This window comes from Macrotis lagotis, chromosome X, assembly GCF_037893015.1.
Source record: "Macrotis lagotis isolate mMagLag1 chromosome X, bilby.v1.9.chrom.fasta, whole genome shotgun sequence".
Classification (NCBI taxonomy): Eukaryota; Metazoa; Chordata; class Mammalia; order Peramelemorphia; family Peramelidae; genus Macrotis; species Macrotis lagotis.
Window position 1 is genome coordinate 224974861 of NC_133666.1, and position 20913 is coordinate 224995773.

At 38.3% G+C, this 20913-nt stretch overlaps 2 protein-coding genes across 5 annotated transcripts in view; one reads left to right on the top strand and one right to left on the bottom strand.

Annotated features, from left to right (window-relative positions):
* The window catches only part of POLR3G (RNA polymerase III subunit G), a 73046-nt gene extending 67614 nt beyond the window's left edge, over positions 1-5432 (bottom strand). For 2 of the 4 annotated variants that reach the window (XM_074206690.1, XM_074206689.1), the window contains exon 1: positions 5154-5238. The gene's annotated coding sequence lies outside the window, so the exon portion shown is untranslated. Of the gene's footprint in view, positions 1-5153; positions 5319-5372 lie in introns of those variants that run through there. The other 2 variants (XM_074206691.1, XM_074206692.1) reach the window with 2 other exon arrangements.
* Positions 5433-5705: 273 nt separating this feature from the next.
* Positions 5706-20531, top strand: MBLAC2 (metallo-beta-lactamase domain containing 2). Its single transcript, XM_074199949.1, has 2 exons — positions 5706-6221; positions 17346-20531. The coding sequence occupies exons 1-2, from the start codon at positions 5768-5770 to the stop codon at positions 17729-17731; spliced, it is 840 nt and encodes a 279-aa protein (XP_074056050.1). The 5' UTR covers positions 5706-5767; the 3' UTR covers positions 17732-20531.
* The last annotated feature ends 382 nt before the right edge of the window (positions 20532-20913 follow it).

The window sequence follows — 20913 nt, forward strand, 5'->3', positions numbered from 1 at the left end:
TAATTTCTTTGCTGTCCTCCAATCTCTCATCTCCACTTGCCTTTTAGACATCTTGAACTGGATAGTTATCTATAAACATTTTAAAACTAAACATGTTCAAAACCCATCAATCAAAATCTTTTCTCCTAACTTTTTCTCCAAACTTTCCTGTTATTGTAGAGGCCAACAACATCATCTCAATACCTCACTCACAACCTAGGAGTCATCTTGGACTCCTCAGTATTTACCACCCTGACTATTAAATCTGTTGCCAGATACAAAATCCTGTTTGAAGTTCAAAGCTCTTCCTAACCTCGACCTTTCCTACCCTTCCAGTGTTCTCATACCACACACTTCACCATATACTTACTCTTGGATCCAGTGACACTGACCTCCACCCTATTCCACAAACAAGATACTGCATCACTTGACTGGGGGCGTTTTCTCCAGCTGTCCCCCATATCTGGAATGCTGTCCCTCCTTATCTCCACCTACATACTGGCTGGTTTTATGTCCCAGATAAAATTCCAAATTCTACGGGATGTCTTTCCCAACCCTCTTAATTCTAACATCCTCCCACTTTTAATTAATTCCTATTTATCCTGTATATAACTAGTTTGTACACATTTATTTGCATCACCTCATTTAGATTGAGAGCGAGTACTTAATAAATGTTCACTGACTAAACACTACACTTACTGAATTCTTCTTTTAAAATCTTTCTCTTATTTTCTCCTTTTTGTTCTAACTCAGGGCCTCATTACTTCAAAGCTAGGACTGTTTCAGGTTCATAACTAGTCCCCCAGGTCACCTACAAACCACTCTGTAAATTGTTGCCAGATTAATCTTCCTAAAATAGTTGCATCTTCAATAATATTCAATGATTTCCCACTTTCCAAAGTCTACATTTTCAGACTCAGAAAAAGGTTATAACTAGCTTTAAGTGGCAGGAAAAGAAACTAGAAAACTTCCTATTTAGGTGTGAAAAAAGGAATAGTCTACTCATAGTTGCTGCCTTCCTTCTTTTATCAGTTTTTCTTATTCTTCTCCTTTGTCTTTCCTATAAAATCCAGGTCCATCACTGCCTCTCAATCACCTAGAACCAAAACCTTAAACTTTTTGTCCTCCACATCCAATATGTTGACATCCTAAAGATTCTTCCAACTGTACTTTTAATCTCTTTTCCATTTCTTCAAACTATCTAATTCCTCCAATTATCAGATGACAACATTTGGATAATAGTAGCCCTTAATATACTAAGCCATCCTTTCAGTCTTGAGATCACTGATTTATCTCTTGCATTCTGAACCCCTCCTTTTCAACCTGTTAATTCTCCAACTTCCCAGTATTTCAGCCTACTCACTATTTCTTGAATAAGAGGTGTACTCTCTAGTTCAAACTTTCTCTTAGGTGGATCCCTTTTCCTCTACCCCACTCCCCTCTAGCCCCTCTTAAACCAAAGGGAATGCCAAGAAATTCCCTTCACTAATGCTAGTTGGCACTTTCTCTGCAAGTTACTGCTTGAGACTTGTCAAACGCACTTGAGATGACTTGTCTGTACTTGTTTGTACATCAGAGTCAGTATGTATCAAAACTTGAACTTAAATCTGCCTGATTTTGATCAGGTTTCCACTATTACTCATTGCTTCTTAAAAGCAATGGAATTCAATGTCCATCAGTTGGAGAATGGCTTAATAAACTGTGGTATATGTATGTGCTGGAGCACTATTGTTCAATTAGAAACGAAGAGGGATGGGAATTCAGGGAAGCCTGAAAGGATTTGCATGAACTGATGCTGAGGGAGATGAGCAGAACCAGAAGAACACTGTACACCCTAACAGCAACATAGGAGTGATGATCAAACTTGATGGACTTGCTCATACCAACAGGACAACAATGAGGTACAATTTTGGGGTATCTGCAATGGAGAATGTCATCTGTATCCTGAGAAAGAATTGTGGAGTTTGAAGACTAAAGACTATTACCTTTAATTTTAAAAAAAGTTAGCTTATTATGTAATTCTGCTATATTATATCTCATACTTTATGTTTCTTCCTTAAGGATATGATTTCTCTCTCATCACATTCAACTTAGATCAATGCATACCATGGAAACAATGTAAAGACTAACAGACTGCCTTGGTGGGGGGGGGAGCAAGATTGGGGGAAAAATTGTAAAATTCAAAATAAAGAAAATCTGGCTTTAAAACTTATCCGACTAAAACTGTTCTCTCCAAAGTTATTAGTGATTTCTTAGTTGCCAAATCCAGTGACCTTTACTCAATCTTTGTTCTCCTTGACTTTTCTTCAGTTTGACACTTTTGATCACTCTTTCCTCTTTACTATTTCTTCTACCTGAGTTTTTGGGATACCATTCCCTGAGTTCTCCTCTACCCATCCTGACCCAAGTTCTTGGTTGACCTCTCCTCTAATCTCCTACAGCCTTTCAGACATCTAGAACTGGATGTCCAATTTAAATTAAATATGTCCAAAACTGAATTCATTACCTTTCTCCCTAAACCCTTTCCCACCCACCCCCCCCTCATCTTTCCTCTAACTGTTGACATCATCTTTTCAATGCCTCAATCTCAGGATGAAGATGTTGCCTTCACTCATATATATCCAAGGCCTGTCAATTTTACCTTTGCAATATCTCTTGAATGCATCCTTTTCTCAAAAATGACATTGCTAGGGGGGGCTAGGTGGCATAGTGGATAAAGCACTGGCCTTGGAGTCAGGAATACCTGGGTTCAAATCCGGTCTCAGACACTTAATAATGACCCAGCTGTGTGGCCTTGGGGTAAGCCACTTAACCTCATTTGCCTTGCAAAAACCTAAAAAAAAAAAAATGACATTGCTACCACTCTAGCACAGGCTCTCATCACCTCAGGTCTGGACCATTTTAATAGTAAGCTGTTGAGTCTGCCTGTCTTCCTGCCTGATGTTTCTTCTACTACAATCCATTCAGACACTAAAGTGATTTTCCTAAAGTTTCCTGAAGTCCCTACCTTGCCTCTGGGAATCAAATACAACATACTGTTTGGTACTCAAAGCCTTCATAAACTAATCAATCCCTCCTACATTTCTAATCTTCTTATAAACTTACTCCCTAATACATATTTTTGATCCAGTAACACTGACCTACTGGCTGTTCCATGAACAAAATAGTCTATTTCTTGGCTTTGGGCACTTTTTCTCACCATCCCTAATATCTCTATCCCTCTAGCTCCCACTACTAACCTTGCTAACTTATTTTAAGTTCCAACTAGAATCAACTTTTACTAGAAGTCTTCATGATCTTTCTTAATTCTACAGCCTTTCTCCTTAACGACCTCTTACTGTACTATATGCTTACTTTATTTATCTTTGCATCTCTCCTCCATTAGATTATAAGCTTCTAGAGGGCAAGGATTCTCAGCTTCAGTTTGTTTCTCCAGTACTTAGCATTTCTAGTACTTAGCACAGTGTCTGGCTCCTTACTGGGGCTTAATAAAGACTTATTGGTTGCCTGATATTAGTAACCTATTATATATCAAGCAGATCAAAAAAGAAGGCCCAGTTCCTTAACCCATTCAGTATTCCACTAACTACAGTGACTTTTTCTAAATTTTTTCAGCCTTTTTTTTTTAAGTTTTCCCAAGGCAAATGGGGTTAAGTGGCTTGCCCAAGGTCACACAGCTGGGTCATTATTAAGTGTCTGAGTCCGGATTTGAACTCAGGTCCTCTTGACTCCAGGGACCATGCTCTATCCACTATGCCACTGAACTGCCCCCTTCATCCTTCTTTAAGCCTGTAAGTCTCCTATCCCCTGAGAACCTAGCCTCATATTCACTGAAAAAAAATCAAGACCATCATCTCACAACATTCGAATGCCCTATTACATTCTCCATCAGAGTGTGAAATTTGAAGAGCAGGACCTGGATTTTTTACTTCCTTTGTATTCATTTGGCACAGAGCAAGCATACAGTAGGGTGCTTAATAAATGCATGCTGATTTGATCTGTCATTTTAATGATCAAAGTGAATACAAAATCTCCTGTTAAAAACTAAATCATGGGGCAGCTGGGTGGTGCAGTGGATAGAGCACTGGCCCTGGAGTCAAGAGGACCTGAGTTCAAATCCGGACTCAGACACTTAATAATGACCCAGCTGTGTGGCCTTGGGCAAGCTACTTAACCCCATTTGCCTTGCAAAAACCTAAAAAATAAAAAAAAAAACCATAAATCATGACCAAAGTCATCCTAAGCAGTTTATGGCCTAATAACTTCTTCCTCAAAGACAGGCATGTTAGTATTTGCCTCCATAAAATACAGCTTGTCCAATTTTCTCTTAGGACTTCACATTGCAGACTTCAAGAAACTCAATCTTATGGGGTGGCTAGGTGGCCCAGTGGATAGAGCACCGGCTCTGGAGTCAGGAGGACCTGAGTTAAAACACGGCTTCAAGACAGTTAATAATGACCCAGCTGTGCGGCCTTGGGCAAGCCACTTAACCCTATTTGCCTTGCAAAAACCTTAAAAAAAAAACAACCTAAATCATGACCAAAGTCATCCTAGGCAGTTTATGGCCTAATAACTTCTTCCTCAAAGACAGGCATGTTAGTATTTGCCTCCATAAAATACAGCTTGTCCAATTTTCTCTTAGGACTTCACATTGCAGACTTCAAGAAACTCAATTTTATGGGGTGGCTAGGTGGCCCAGTGGATAGAGCACCGGCTCTGGAGTCAGGAGTACCTGGGTTCAAATCCGGTCTCAGACACTTAATAATGACCTAGCTGTGTGACCTTGGGCAAGCCACTTAACTCCATTTGCCTTGCAAAAAACAAAAGAAAAGAAAAAAGAAAAAAAAAGAAAGTCAATCTGGGAAGGGCCTAAAGAGCGCTGAGGCAGGGGGAGAAGGGGTATTTTGTTTACTTGTAAACAGGAATATTTTATTAATGTAAAAAAAAACATTTGTACAAAATGAGAATAAAAAGTAAATTAAAAAAAAAAAAGAGTGGTGAGGCGCAATCCGGGGAAGCTTCGGGATGCGGCGTGTGGTCGGCACGTGGGTGGGGGAAGGTAAGCCTGGGCAGGGAAGTCCTGCAGGGGGCCGATGGGCACGCCCACCCTGCCAGGCTGCCCAGGGCATCCCCCTCGGACCCGCTCGGCCTCCTCCAGCCCCCAGCCCCCTTACCTGCCTCGCCTTCCTTTCAAGCGTGCGAAAAGGTGCAGAAAGCGGCTGTCGCCTGGTTCGGGAGTGCGGCGGCAGGTAAGGGGCGCGGCCGCGAGCCTGCCGCAATGGCCGGGAGCCGTCAGGGCGGGCGGCGGTGCCCGCGGTGCCCGCGGGGCAGCGCCCTCGCAGCTCCCGGGCCGCGGCCGGAGGGGCCCTCCGCGCGCGGTCGCCGTCGCCTACCTGTCCTGCGGGTGCCCTCACTCACGCGGAGCCGCGGGAGGCCGGCGGGGTGCCCGGGGCCGCCTCCGCTCCGCGCCCGTCCGGAACGGCATTCCGCCGGCGGCCGGCCGAGGCCCCGCCCCGCCCTTTCCGGGCCGGGCCTCGGGCACGCGCGGCTCTGCGGCCCGCGCGCTCCCGGCGTCGCGGCGGCCCGGGGGGCGGGGCGGGGCGGGGCGGGGCGGAGGACGCGGCGCCTTCCGCCGGCAGCGCCGAGCCCACTGCGGCGGCGCCGAGCCCCGCCCCCGCCCCGCCCCCCGGAGCGAGCCCCCGGCCGAGCCGCCGTCCTCGGGCCGCGGGAGCCGCAGCTGTCTGCGTGGAGCGTGTCCGCAGCCGCCTCGCGCCCGCCCGGCCCCGCCATGTCGGCCCTGGAGTGGTACGCGCACAAGTCCCTGGGCGACGGCGTCTTCTGGATCCAGGAGCGCTTTTTCGAGTCCGGCAACCGCGCCAACATCTGGCTGGTGCGCGGCACGGAGCAGGACGTGGTGATCGACACCGGCCTGGGGCTGCGCAGCCTGCCCGAGTACCTGTACTCGGCCGGCCTGCTGCAGGACCCGGACCGGGCGGAGGAGCCGGCGCGCCGGCCGCTGCTGGCCGTGGCCACCCACGTCCACTTCGACCACGCCGGCGGCCTCTACCAGTTCGACCGGGTGGCGGTGCACCGCGCCGAGGCGGACGCGCTGGCCCGCGGGGACAACTTCGAGACGGCCACCTGGCTGTCGGAGAGCGAGGTGGTGCGGGCCCCCAGCCCCGGCTGGAACGCGCGCCAGTTCCGCGTGCAGGCGGTGCAGCCCACCCACATCCTGCAGGAGGGTAAGCGGCGGGGCGCGGCGCGGCGGGCGGGGGCCTGCAGACCCGCCCGCGGGTGCCCGGCGGGGCCTCGGGCCCACCCGCGCGCTCCCGCTCCCAATGCGTCGGAAAGCCACGAATTCGTATTTTTGTCCCGGGGGCCGGCCGAGCCGGAAGGCGCGCGCCTTTTCCCTCCCCGGTAGCCGGCGGCCGCGCCTCCCCGCGCCTCCTCTGCCCCGGCGAAGCCGGACCCGCCGACCCGAGGCCCGCGGGAAGGCGCCGGGAAGGCACCGGCCCCGAGGGGGAAGGCGCCGGCCCCGAGGGGGAAGGCGCCGGCCCCGACTCCCCGGCTGCCAGGTTTTTACATTCCAGCTGCCGTCTAAGGCGACTTCCATTCGGAGATTCTTAAGATGGGAGAAAACCATATTTTTATGTCAATGTCATGGATTTGTTCTGTAATCTTACACATTTTACGCCTTTCCAGAAAGGGTCATTTGACTGTCAAGGGGGATCCAGCCGCAAAAACCTTGTTTGTGCATCTAGACGAGTAAGAATCTCATGATGAGGGGACTGTGATTTCATTTGGGTAAAATTCACTCTACCTCATCTGAGGCTCTGCTTCTTTTTTTTTTTTTGTAAAACTTAGGTGTTTTTTTTTTTCCAGTTTATCCAGAACTTTGAAAGATTGAGTGACTTCCTTACAGGTGCAGCTTCACATTTGTCCGAGGAATGCTTTGACGTTTCTCCCTTTAACAGCTCTACCAAAGCAATATTGCATTACATTCATTATGCCACAATTTCACAATTTCTCCAGCCATTTTCCGATCCTTGGTCAGACACTTGTTATTTTAAGGCAGTCTGAATGACTTGTCCAGAGTCTGTCTAAAGGCACATTTGAACCCAGATCCTCCAGACTTGCACTATTTTTTTCTTTTGCGAGGCAATGAGGTTAAGTGGCTTGCCCAAGGCCACACAGCTACGTAATTATTAAGTGTCTGATGTCAAATTTGAACTCTGGTTCTCCCTTCTCTGGGGCTAGTACACTAGTCACTCCCTCTTGCACTATTTTTGAATGAAATTTTATTTTGTTTTTAGATACACATTTCCTCCCTGCCAGCTTCCCTCCCCCTAAAATTTAGGAGGGGAAAAATAATCCTGTTACTGATATGTAAGTCAAGTAAAACAAATTCCCAAATTGACTGTCCTCAAAAAAGGTCTCAAAAATATGTCTATCACACGTTTCATCTTGAGTTCCCTTAAATTGTAGTGGTCATTTTTGTTAATAAGAATTCCTAAGTCTTTGTCATGATTTTGCTGTTTTTGTATAAATTGTTCCGGTTCTGGTTAGTTTCCTCAAAATCAATTCATACAAGTCTTCATGTTTCTCTGAAACCTTCCTTCCATCTTTATTTATAGCATAATAGTATACATTTACAATAACTTTGTTAACCATTCCCCAATTAATGAGTATTCCCTCACTTTCCAATCTCTTGCTACCAAAAAAAGAGTTGATGACATACTTTTGTTCATATTTTTTTCCTTCCTCTAATCTCTTTGGGGATATAGAATCTAGTGGTTTTGATGGACTAAAATACATACACAGGTTAAGGATTTAGGGCTCATAAACTCTAGTTTCTGTCATTTAACTTTTTGTCAACTTTGTCAATAGTATGGGAATGAGATGAAATCTCAAACTTTAAATTGAATTTTTCTAATTATTTTAATGTAGAGGGGGTTTTTATTGATATTGATAACTTGGATGTCTTCCTTCCCCCATTTATGAATTGGGGAATAGCTCTTATAAATTTAAGCCAATTTTCTGTATATATCTTAGAAGCAAAGTCTTTATCAGAGAAACTTACTGCGATTATCTTTTGTCAGGGCAGCTAAAGTGGCACAGTGGATAAAGCACCTGCCCTGGAGGAGTCAAATCGGGTCTCAGACACTTAATAATTACCTAGCTGTATGGCCTTGGGCAAGCCACTTAACCCCAACTGCCTTGCAAAAACCTAAAAAAAAAAAACTTGTCCATTTATCAGTTTCTCTTATAAATTTGACTGCATTGGTTTTGTTTGTGCAAAATCTTTATAATTTCAAATAATTTTAATTACTTGAAATTTTATCTTGTCTCTTTATCTCTAATTTGATCATGAATTTTTCCCTATTCATAGAGCTAAATTATTTCTTACAGCTCAAACAGATAATCTCCTCTTTTCACCCCTAGTTTAGTTATAAGAAAAACTCTTTGTCCCAAAAGCACTTTTTTTTATTTTAAGATTTTATTTAGAGTTTTACAATTTTTCCCTTATTCTTGCTTCCCTCCCCCCCCACGTCCCACAGAAGGCAGTCTTAGTCTTTACATTGTTCCCATGATATACATTGATCTAAGTTGAATATGATGAGAGAGAAATCATATCCTTAAGGAAGAAAAGTAAAGGATAAGAAATAGCAAAATTATACAATGAGATGATGGTTCTGATTTTTTTTTTTTTTCTGAAATTAAAGGCAATAGTCTTTGGTCTTTGTTCAAACTCCACAGTTCTTTCTCTGGATACAGATGGTATTCTCCATTGCAGACAGCCACAAATTGTCCCTGATTGTTGCACTGATGGAATGAGCCAGTCCATCAAGGTTGATCATCACCCCCATGTTGCTGTTAGGGTACATTGTTTTTCTGGTTCTGTTCATCTCCCTCAGCATCAGTTCATGCAAATCCTTCCATGCTTTCCTGACTTTCCATCCCTCTTGGTTTCTAATAGATCCAGTAGTGTTCCATGACATACATATACCACAGTTGGTTAAGCGAAATCCCAATTGAAGGACATTCACTTCATTTACAATTCTGTGCCACCACAAACAGGGCTGCTATGAATATTTTTGTACAAGTGGTGCTTTTACCCCCAAAAGCACTTTTAAATAAAAAACTACTTAGTGCCTTACATCAAATTGAGGGTCCTTAAAGCCAAAGATTTTTTTCTGAAAATCTCTCCCACCATCAACTCAGTTCGTGGCAATATCAATTCCATCATATAGTTTTAGGGAATCATTCTAGAGAACAATGATTGGAAACTATTTATACATTTATTTTCAAAGAGATTTTTGCCTTTCTTGTGGACTCAAAGAAGCCTTTAATTGTGAGAATAGAAAGCCGATAGAGTAGTCATCAAATGAACATTTAATCTGTCCCCATTCAACTCTACAATTCCACTAGACAAAAAGGAAAAACAATTTAAATAGTGCCAATTCTGTTCACTACTTAAAGCAAATAGTCTTTACCAAAAAAATGCAAATGAGATAGAGCAGTCTGCTAATTCTTAACCTGCCTTCAACATTTGAATGTGGTTCTGGAACCTTCTCTTCATCATGACTTCAAAATGAGAAGTTTATAGGAGGTGGGGCAGCCTTAAATTGGCTTCCCTAACATTCTCTCTGTTCATCTGGAAAGTCCCTGCTGTGTACCTTTTACTTTATTGTGTCACTTCTTGATAAATGGTGAAGCAGGAGTAAAAAACCATTTTCATTCTAGCAATATTTTTCTAAGAAGCTTTTTCAAGGATATTTTTTTCCTTCATTATCAGTTTTCCAGCCACCTAAGACTCCACCTGCTTTGTTGTCTTCCTTTGAATGGAAGTTCTAACTAACTAATGACTCCCTCTGATTAATAATTTAACTAATGGAATTGTAAAAAATGAATTTTGCATTCAGTTGTTTCTATAGCAACCATCTCAAGTCTCACTTGCTGAATTAATATTTACTGCCTTCTTTTAAAAAGACCTATCCCCTTTCTAGTGCTATCTTTTTAAGGGTACTTGCCATATTTTGTGTGTGATTTATAAAATTTTACAGGGTACCATGTCATCACTTTTCAAAAAGAGTTTGGAATATTTCAGCCTTCCTGTCTTATACACCCTTGTAAGATTAAATTCTTGTAGATTAAGAACAATTTCTACATTTCTGCTAAAACATCCATTTCTCAACAGTAAATGGACCTGCTGATGGATGAAGATATGAGTGCTGAGTAAGTCAAACATCTTGAAGTCAGTTCTGCAAATATTAATAAGACCTTTCCAGTCTTCCTTCACATTACATCTATCTTCTTCTACCTCTCTCCTTCCCTCCCCCCCCATGATTCTGCAATCCAGTGACAGTGACCTCCTTGCTGTTTCCATCTCCAAATTGTAGATATTTTCCTTGACTGTCCCTCTGGGCTAGAATGCTCTCCCTTATCACTGCCTACTGGCTTCCTTCAGGTCCTAGCTAAATTCCATCTTCTACAGGTTGCCTTTCCCCATCCTCCTTTAATACTAGTGCCTTCCGACTGTTGATAATTTCCAATTTATCCTGTATATTTTTTACTTATACATAATAGTTTATATATTGTCTACTCCATTGGATTGAGCACCATGAGAGCAAGTGGTTCTCTTGACTTGTCTTTTGACTTAACTTTGTACTAGAATTGACTAGAAATGGTCTTTATATGACAGTGAAAACAAGGAAACAAACTTAAATTTACTGTTAACAAGTATTGTAATTATTGCAGATGTTTTATAAAATCAGATAGTTTTTAAAAAGTAGTATTTTTAAGCAGTTATAGCTGTCTACAAATTTTTAATTTTTTTTAATGATATAAAGAGTAGCTTTTAGAAAAGATATTCACAGAATTTTGGAGAACTAGGCATTTTTCAAGTTCATTTTTCATGACTAGTTTTTTAAGTTTTAAGGTGTGGGAAAAAAAGGCGTAGTATTTACAAAACACTTGAAAAATCGAAAACAACAGTTTCTACTAACACATCAGGAACTGTAAATTTCACCTCTTTAAGTAATATCAATTTTCTTCCTTATCTACAAATGTTCATTTCCTGTCTCAAAAACGTTTCGGATTAATTTTACTGGCAAAGTAACTAGAAGATCTGGAAATAGCCAAACTTTAAAAACAGTGATGTGGAGTAATATACCTTTTCTCTCCCCCTAGAACTTAGTGCTAGAAAGGCAAAAAAAAATAAATTGTATCCACTTCAGGGTAGTTACTTTCCCAGTGTCCAACAGTTGTTGGATTGTTATCCTACAGCTAGTAAATTATACACTGAGGGACACAGGAGAAAGTAGTAAATCACATTTATCATTAATAGAAAAATAATTCCCTTTTTTAAATATATATATTAATACTATTTTCATGAATTTCACTTATAGTTTTATTTACATTCTGTGTGTTTGTGACATGAAGATGAGTATTATTATTTTACAAAGTAATTACTTGAAGTTATTGAACCCAAATAATTCTATCAGGCTGACTTTGCTACCTAGTTAAGAACAGTTTGGGGTAGAATTTCAGTAACCTCCAGTGTTCTATAGATAGCCCAATGCTTCTAATACAAGGCCAGAAGTAGACTACCTGGTAATGCTGTATCCTAATGGAAAATCTATAGTGTTTTAAACATGCCCAAGGAGTATCTACAAAAAAGAGGCATCACTGTCCAGGTGCAGAGGGATAATCTGTACTCACTGTACCCAGCTTTCACCAAGCCATATTTAGAATATTGTGTTCTGTTTTGAGTGTGATATTTTAGAAAGGGTACTAGTCAGATGGAGTGAGTCCAGAGGTCCATGAGGGAACTCAAAACTATGTCATGTAAAGGTTATCTATAAGGAGTAAAGAAGGGGAGTTATCCTAGGAAAAAAAACTTAGGGGATGTTGGATAAGTGTATTCAAAAGACTGTCAGGTATAAGAAAGATGAGACTTATTCTGTAGGACTTCAGAGGGCAAGAGTTAGTTAGGGTCAATGATTGGAAGGCTAATTTTTACCCATTGTCAAGATGAAATTTCTATTAATTCAAAAATGAAATTGCCTGTCTAATGAAGTAGCAAGTTTTGCATTATAAACAGTATTGAGGCAGAGTTTGGGGCTTGTGAGTCATGTAGAAGACTAATGCATTGGGTAAAAGGTTGGACTAGATAAGAACTAGGTCAAAACTGTCAGTTGCTTGGTTTGTATTTGGCTCAGTTGGAGCTCTGAAACTCAAAAAAAATATATTAACTTATGAAGTCCTTGTTCAAAGAACAATCAAAATGAAAACAGAATGATGCTTCTTCCATGATCAGCTTAAAAACTTTTTTTGCCTGGAAAGACAAAAATCATGAGACTTTAATTTTGCAGTTGGAAAATGGAGCAGTTTGGAATCCATTCTTTGAATTTATTGTCATGGAGAACAACTTCCATTTAATCATAAGTATTTTGGTACGTTTGGTATTTTGAACAAATGTTTTTGAAAATTCTGCACTCGAGTTATCTTTCATGTTAAATACTTGGCCATTAATTAGAATATGCTTCTCTACCCTTTGATCAAGAGGTTCCTGGATTGCATCCCATTTGGTTAAAAATGAAATTGAGGGAATTTTTCTGTCTTTTGTCTTTTCTGTCTTCTCCCCCATCACTCTTTATTAAAATAATTAAGAATAAATACAAAAATGAAGTAAGTTATTAAAGAGTAAGTTATTACTTATACTAAAAACTAATACAAACAATTTTTATAGCATTGCTTTTCAACCGCTATTTAAGTAGATTTAGATTCCTTTTACTCTTGAGTCAAAACCTCCCCAGGGATGTGCCCTGTTAGCCTGATAAAACTTAATAAACAGATGGCTTTTCCTTTACCACTCCTCTAACTGATTTTTTATTTTTATTTTTTGCTTCTCCAATAGTAAGAAGAGTAGTTTGATATTTCATCTTTTTAGTAGTTTCTTGCAAGAACATGGGAGAGAGAGAGATTAGGTTACTTTTAGCTCTAGATAATTTGAGATCCTGAAAAAACAGTATATGTTATTGAGAAAAATTATTCATAGTTTAATTGTAATGGTCCTTACACTTTTCTGAATAAAGCAATTTCTTTTTCAAATTATTTTTATATTTTTTAAAGTAATAATTATTTTTATATAAATCTTTCCCTCCCCTTCTCTCCCAGTGAATAAAAAAAAATCCAATTATATCTTACCTAAAACAAATTCCCACAATAGCCATGTCTAAAAAAAATGCATGTATTTTTCTGCATCTTATGTTCTGTCAGAAAGATAGTGGTGTATTTCACCTTCATTCTTTTGGTTTTGTGGTTTTTCATTGCAGTGATCAGAATTCTAAAGTCTAAAAGTAATTTCTCAAATGAAAATCCATTAGACTCTCTCCACAGTTAGAGAAGCTTGATGACCTTTCCATTTTTGCCTTTTAATTTTGGTCATTTGTTCCAGTTTTCTTCTTTCCAGTCTAATCCATACCTCTTTTATGAACAACATTTCCTTTGAAACTTCTTGGGCATCTTTGACATCTTACATTAAAAGAAATATTCCCAGAACAGAGAGGCTCATCTTTTCAGAACAAATTCTAGTTGATCATAGGCTACAACTCTTAAGTTCATCTGAATAGAGCTCATCAGGATTTTAAAATAGCACTGTAAAAATAGTTTCACCACATTATCTATAATAAGAATTAAAAGAGTGGGGAAACCATTGCTCTGATATTGTATGGCATTTTTGATCTAATAATACTCTCATGCATACTATTCTTGGTATGAACATTACTGGGTTGTTGTAAATATCAAATGACATTATGTGTGCATATTTTGAAGCAAAAATTATGTGGGAGTAAAGAAGTATTATTTATTGCTTAATATGACCTTAAAAGGTTTGGCCCCATAAGTCAAAGTCTGTAAGAATAAACTGATCCAGGGGGGCGGCTAGGTGGCGTAGTGGATAAAGCACCGGCCTTGGAGTCAGGAGTACCTGGGTTCAAATCTGGTCTCAGACACTTAATAATTACCTAGCTGTGTGGCCTTGGGCAAGCCACTTAACCCCATTTGCCTAGCAAAAACCTAAAAATAAAAAAAAAGAATAAACTGATCCATCCTGAGCACTTTGCTTATTCAGTGGATAATTGTTGGTAGATATCTTTCAAAGGACATATATACCTGACCATGTTAGGCTTTCCCTAACCACAGATTACTGAAAGAGCCATATCACCAACATAAACATTTCCTACAAAAATACAACTCTTTAAATCATTTGTATTTTGCTTAATTTCTACTTAACACTAAACTGAACCCCATACAAGTCAGTGAAAAGTCCAAAGTAATACAATCCTTAAGTTCAAAGTACTACTGTAATTTAACTAAAATTTTTCTTCTTTAAAAAACATATCAAATTATGAACTCACAAACCTAGAGCTAAAATGATTCTGGTCTGACCTCTCATTGTGTAGATGAGTCCCAGAGAGCTTGTGAGTTGTCTAAGGTTACACAGATGCAATTAATAAAACTGGGATTTGAACCTAGGCTAGATACAGTGCTTCTTCCATGCTAAATTCACAATTACCCAGTTGCAAGAAGGGATAGGATTTATTCTTAGCACCTAGTTGAAAATTAATACCTATCCTAAGCTGTTAATATTTGTTTGAGGATAGTTCATTCCTGAATTTCTTAATCAGCTGATCACAACTGAGTAGTTAATTATCAAAATTAGTAGAAGTTTCTTCCCTCCCCTTCACACACATAAATAAATAAACAAACAAATAAATAAAATAAGACTGATTGTAAGTTTTCCAAAGGCAGTGTATTCTTGTCTTCCAAGACAATTCTATTCAAAGGATTTGAGGAATGTCTCATTCCATTTCCACTGGCATCAACTTGAGACCTAGCTCTAGGAACAGAATAATAACAGTATGAAAAGAGACATTTGTCTCAGACATTGGGTCAGAACTTAGTCATGAACCTTTAACCAGTCCCTGTATGTGATATTCTTCTGAAGCAAGTTTCAGCCACTTGGCTCAGAAATTTGTGTTTTTTTAATTTGATTTTCTACTGAAGGATCCAAAAGGTATTAATTCAAAGTTAATTTCCCCATGGGGCAGCTAGGTGGCACAGTGGCTAAAGTACCAGGTCTCAAATCTGGCCCCAAGACACTTAGACTCTTGTCACCTTGAGTAGATAGAGTACCAGACCTAAAATCTGGAAGATTTATCTTCCTGAATTCAAATCCAGCCCCACAGCACAGTACCTCTTGGCTCTGTGTTCCTAAGTAAATCACTTAACCTTGTTTGTCTCATTTTCCTCATCTGTAAAATGAGCTGGAGAAAAAAACGGCATTTTTGCCCAAATAAACCCCAAATGTGGTTATAAAGAGTCAGACAAGATTGAAATGCCTGAACAATTGTACATCCTAACAGCAACATGGGGGCAATGATCTACTTTGATGGACTTGCTCATTACATCAGTGCAACAATCAGGGACAATTTGGGGCTCTCTCTGCAACGGATAATACCATCTGTATCCAGAGAAAGAATTGTGGAATTTGAACGAAGACCAAGGACTGTTACCTTAAATTTACCAAAAGAACTGGTAACTGATCTTGCTATCTCTTATACTTTGTTTCTTCCTTAAGGACATGATTTCTCTCTCATAGGCTCAATTTAGATCAGTGTATAACATGGAAACAATGTAAAGACTGTCAAATTGCCTTCTGTCCGGGTGGGGGAGGGAAGTAAGATTAGGGGAAAAATTGTAAAACTCTAAAATCTTTAAAAAAACCAAACATCTGGGAAAAAAGTCTACTAGAGCAATAGTAATATCAACTAGCACTTAAAAAGCTTTGCAAAAATTGGAAATTGAGTAATGTCCATCAACTGGGGAATGGCTGAACAAATTGTGGGATATGTATGTTATGAAACACTGTTGCTCTATTAGAAACTAGGAGGTATGGGAATTCAGAGAAGCCTGGAAGTATTTGCATGAACTGATGCTCAGCAAGACAAACAGAACCAGGAGAACATTGTATACCCTAACATCAATCTGGGGGTGATCATCAACCTTAATGGACTTGCTCATTCCATCATTGCAATAATCAGGGACAATTTTAGAATATTTGCTATGGAGCATACCATCAATGTCTGAAAAAAGAATTGTGGAGTTTAACAAAGACCAAAGACTATTTAATTTTTTTAAGTTATCTTCTGTATTATGTAATTTTCTCTCCTTATATTTTATTTTTTTCCTTAAGGATATGATTTTTCTCTCAACACATTCAATTTTGATCAATGTATTTAGCATGGAAATAATGTAAAGACTGCCTTGGGGGGGGTTATAAAATTCAAAACAATTAAAAAATGAAATAAATAGCTTTGCAAAGCACTCTACAGAAAAAGAAAAGGAAAAAAATGCCTGAACAACAATATTCCCCCACAGGGCCCAGTTTGAACAGCTAGGGACTCGGGGTAATTTGTCAATTCTCACAGCAAAATAATCTATCAAATGGACCCTAGCTATTACTGAGTACTTTATTTCTAGGAAATTATCCCTTTTCCTAACTTACTCAAGCTCTCTCCTTTGGGGCTCTCTTGAAACCCCCAGCTCCATTGTAACAGCTTTTGCTACTGATTTGAAATGGAGACAGTCTCATCTATTATTCCTCAATCACTTAACTTCATACTAAATACTGTTGCCTTTTTTCAATCTTTCATCTCTTAAAATGTATATTATATTATATTCTGGGTCTTCATTACATGTCCCTAAAACCTTTTTTATGCTAATGTCTACACAAATTCATTAAATGTTTTCATTTACATATATTACCAAACCCTGAAGTTGAAGCTTCTGAAAAATTTGTAACTATTCTCTTTGATCAGTTGCTATCTCAAATGAAGATTGAGAATTATCCAAGGATTTAACTGTATCATGGAACTAGAGCTAGATTAGAAAGATCGAGGGGAAAATACGAATAACCCATTTATAACTATCATATCACTACAGAGATGACCTATGCAGTGAGTATAACTTCTCTGGTTTTATATAATTTCTGTGTCCAAAAAATTCATTCCCTTTCAGCCCATCTATCTGACAGTGAACATCTCTGAGCTAAAAGGCCTTAAACAAGATATGCATTCCATCACCAGACCCTTATTTAGGAGTTCAGACCAAGTACTAACACTTAATTCACTCTAAAAATTTACTTGGGGAATAATCTTATTTGTGAAACAAGACTATAGATTAATTTTTCTTCACCTATTGTTTTCTTTCTCAAACCATTTAACTTTATTTCCTTGTGCATATAACTTTGTAACAAAGTTTTTAATGAGATTTTTATCTTTAAAATCTGTTCTCATTTGTAGGGGATGTGATCAGCCTTGGTGACAGACAACTCACTGTTATGCACATGCCTGGTCACTCCAGGGGAAGCATTTGCTTACTCGACAAAGATCGGAAGATTCTATTCAGTGGAGATGTTGTTTACGATGGAGCAATGATTGACTGGCTTCCATATAGCCGAATAAATGATTATATTGTAACCTGTGAGCGTCTGATAGAATTGGTGGACAGTGGTGTGGTAGAGAAGGTGCTTCCTGGGCATTTCAACACTTTTGGAGCTGAAAGGCTTTACCGCTTGGCTTCCAACTATATTTCAAAAGCTGGGTTGTGTCACAAAGTTTCAACATGTGCAATGAGATCTCTTGCAAGTTTAGCTCTGCGTGTAACCACCTCTAGGACCCCATCCTAGTTTGTGTGTGTTAGTTTAATCATATAATTGATACTTTTAAAACCAAGCAGTTTTGTGGTTAAAATAATTGTGTTCATTTCAAGAAGTGCTTTCTCATTATTAAGGGGAAGGGGGAAGAGATTTGAGAAGGAATAAGCCAAAAGAGGGAGAATTCTTATTTTAACTTATTTACTTTCCACCAAATAATTAAAAGCCTCTGAAAGAAGCTAATAGCTTGCCAAAGCTGTTGCCTTTTAAATGTTTGTAGGTTTTGTTTTGTTTTGTTTTTGGTCATTGAAATTGTGGGATGGTTGCATGGGGAAGACATTTTGAGAAAAGGTAAGAAGAGTTATCCATATCTGCTTTTGGAAACTCTCATTTTATTTATGTCCATTAAAGTAAGGGTTTTGTTTTGTTTTTTGTGCTCCAACCCTGATATTTTGCATTTAAATTGAATGTGAAACATATAATATAGCTATTTATATGACACCTGAAACAATTCACTATTGTAGGGACTGGACTCATGTGTGCCATGATTTATTTATTCTTTGTGTAACTTATTAATGAAATAGTCACTGTCTATGGAGTATTTATTTATTTAAAAAAATTAAGTGCATTTGGGTTTGATGCAAGGCTTCATAAAACAGAAATATTTCAGTAAAAAAGACTGAAAATATATTGTAACAGTTGAAGTGTTATATTTTGCAAATAGTGAAATTTTAAGTATTCATATTTACCAGCAAATATTTAGTTTTTTTTCAAAGGACACTGTCAGGTATACTTAAAAATATACATTATTTGAATTATTTTCCTACCCCTTCCTTCTGGTCTGGAAGGAAAAGTAAAAACTTGTCTAAAAGCATTCTGTCTTTGGGCAGCATGTTATATATGTAATCAACTTTGGCACCTTTTTTAATTATATAATCTTGAAACAGATATTTTACTTGCTCCATTAAAAGGTCTATCAAATTAATCTTGAAGTGTAAACTGGACTTTAATCATTTTCTGAATCACAGAACTGATTTTTGGCTGATGAATTTTGAACTACCTGCTACCTTTGACTGAAATAGAAAGATTGTATTTGCCCAGTCTAAACAAAAGGTAGTCTAGTATTTAGTGATATTTAGTGATATATTTTGGTTTTGCATATTGGAAAGGGGGAAAAGGAGTGCGTGTGTGGAGAAATGAAGTTAAGAGTTTTGTAAGTCATTATTCCTGCCTTTCTACTTGGAGAATTCCAAAATTCAAATTGGTCCAGTTATATGAAACTCAGTTTTTAGAGTGCTAGAGGAGAGTTTCTGAGACAGTATCAAACTCTGATTCATTCAGTGAAACAGAATTTAAGCATTTTCCATAAGTATAGCACTGTGTCAGTCTCCATAGGGAAATGTAACAGGAGTTAAAGATGGAGTTTCCTGCTTTCATAAAACTTATGACTGAGCTAGATCAAACATACAGCAGAGTAGGATTATTCAAATTCTTAACTTGAAATATCCCCTATGCTAATTAAAAAGTTAATAGAAAATTTTCATTATATGCAATATTCCTGATTATTTGGGGGGATAACAAAAGGCAGAAACTCTGCTTTACAGAAGAGCCTATAAAAATAGATTTTTTCTACCCCATTTTCCTGTAGCCAAATGAATAATTAAAGACAAGGAAATTAGTGGATTTCAAGGTTATATACAAGTCTTATTGTGGTTTTCATGTTCTTACTAACCACCCACACAGAGCTTTTAATGCTCATAATCTGGAATCAAGAGACCAAACAGTGTTTGAGTACATTCAAATAAAGAGTCTATCTTTGCTATGGAATCTTTTTTGCTAGCTCACCTCTTTATGTAACAAGGATCAAAGCCTAATATAAATTGACCTTTCTTGTAATTGAGAATGTAAATTAAAACTAAGTAATTTTTTAGTCTATAAATATAACTCAGTGTTATTAAAAAAAAATAGTGAAGATGTCGTTGAACCTTTCTTAGATGGATCACTTCAAGATAACTTCTTAGATTGGAACTTGAAGCTTATATAGTATTATTAAGAATTTCAATATTATATTGAGAATTATTGTGGGGAATCCATGAGCAAAAGTATTAGGTGACTTTAGAGAGAGAGTTATTATTTTTACATTGGTTTTAAAAAAGTGAATTCCAAACCCTTAAATCACTGAAGACCCCATTATTTTCCTTGAAGAAATAGAGCTTTTTGGGTTTGTACTTTTAAAGGAATATCCAAAATTCATTAGGGAATGGGGATGCTTATTTGATAGAAGAATCAACACACTTAAATTAATGTATTTAACTTTACTCATGATGGTATTACTGTGCTTCTGTTGAAATTTATGAAAAAGTCTGGTTTAATGTCCAGCTCAGTGAAACAAATTTGATGAAGTGTACTTTTACTCTCTGTGATATGGGGTACGCCAATATTAAAACAGATGAAACGAACCCAAAGCATTTTCCTAATATATTTTACTTTTAAATATGTATATTTTCACCCTGACAGTGACCCTGTAATATTGACATAATTTATTACTTTTTTAAAAAAACATTGAATTGTAAGTTGTTAAAAATTGAAAATATTTAGAAGTCATTTTTACTCTTATATTGGTAATGCTGTGTCTTTGATAATCCAGTTTCCTTACTGATTTTTCCATGTTTAAAAAAAAGCTAATGTAACTTTGATCTTTTTTTCATCAACTGTAAACTATACATAAAATGATGTTAAAGTAAAAAATGTTAATCATCTTTGTTCTTGGATGTAATCGGAATATAATATTCTCAGATTGTCTGCTTGTAGTTTTCAGATGAGTGTAACTTAAAGCATATAATAAATATTTAAAAATATATAGTATTTTCTTGAAATTCAATGAGTGCTTCTATCCTGTATTTTTCAAAATTACATCTAGCTTTAACTTATTTCTTTGTATCAATATTTTTAAAATTTTAACATTTTAATAGTTATGCAATAAAGTACCTTTTTAAAAGAAAAACTAATGATAAAATCCTAAAAGATATTCTTAAACCTATTTCTACTTAAATGAAAAGTTTGTTCTAAAATTATAGGAAAAGAGTAACCTTTTATGAATAATCAGTTTATAAGGAAAAAATAAGCCTTCAAGATAGATGACTATAAAAATGTTTTAAATACTTTTATTTCTTAACCCCCCCCCCCCCCTTGGATACAACTCCAACTTGCAGTTG

What these genes read in the sequence shown, in the direction of transcription:
- MBLAC2 (XM_074199949.1), top strand. Translation starts at nt 5,768, where the DNA reads ATGTCGGCCCTGGAGTGGTACGCGCACAAGTCCCTGGGCGACGGCGTC. An exon ending in CACCCACATCCTGCAGGAGG is followed by an intron (nt 6,222 to 17,345) that starts GTAAGCGGCGGG and finishes TCTCATTTGTAG; the next exon opens with GGGATGTGATCAGCCTTGGT.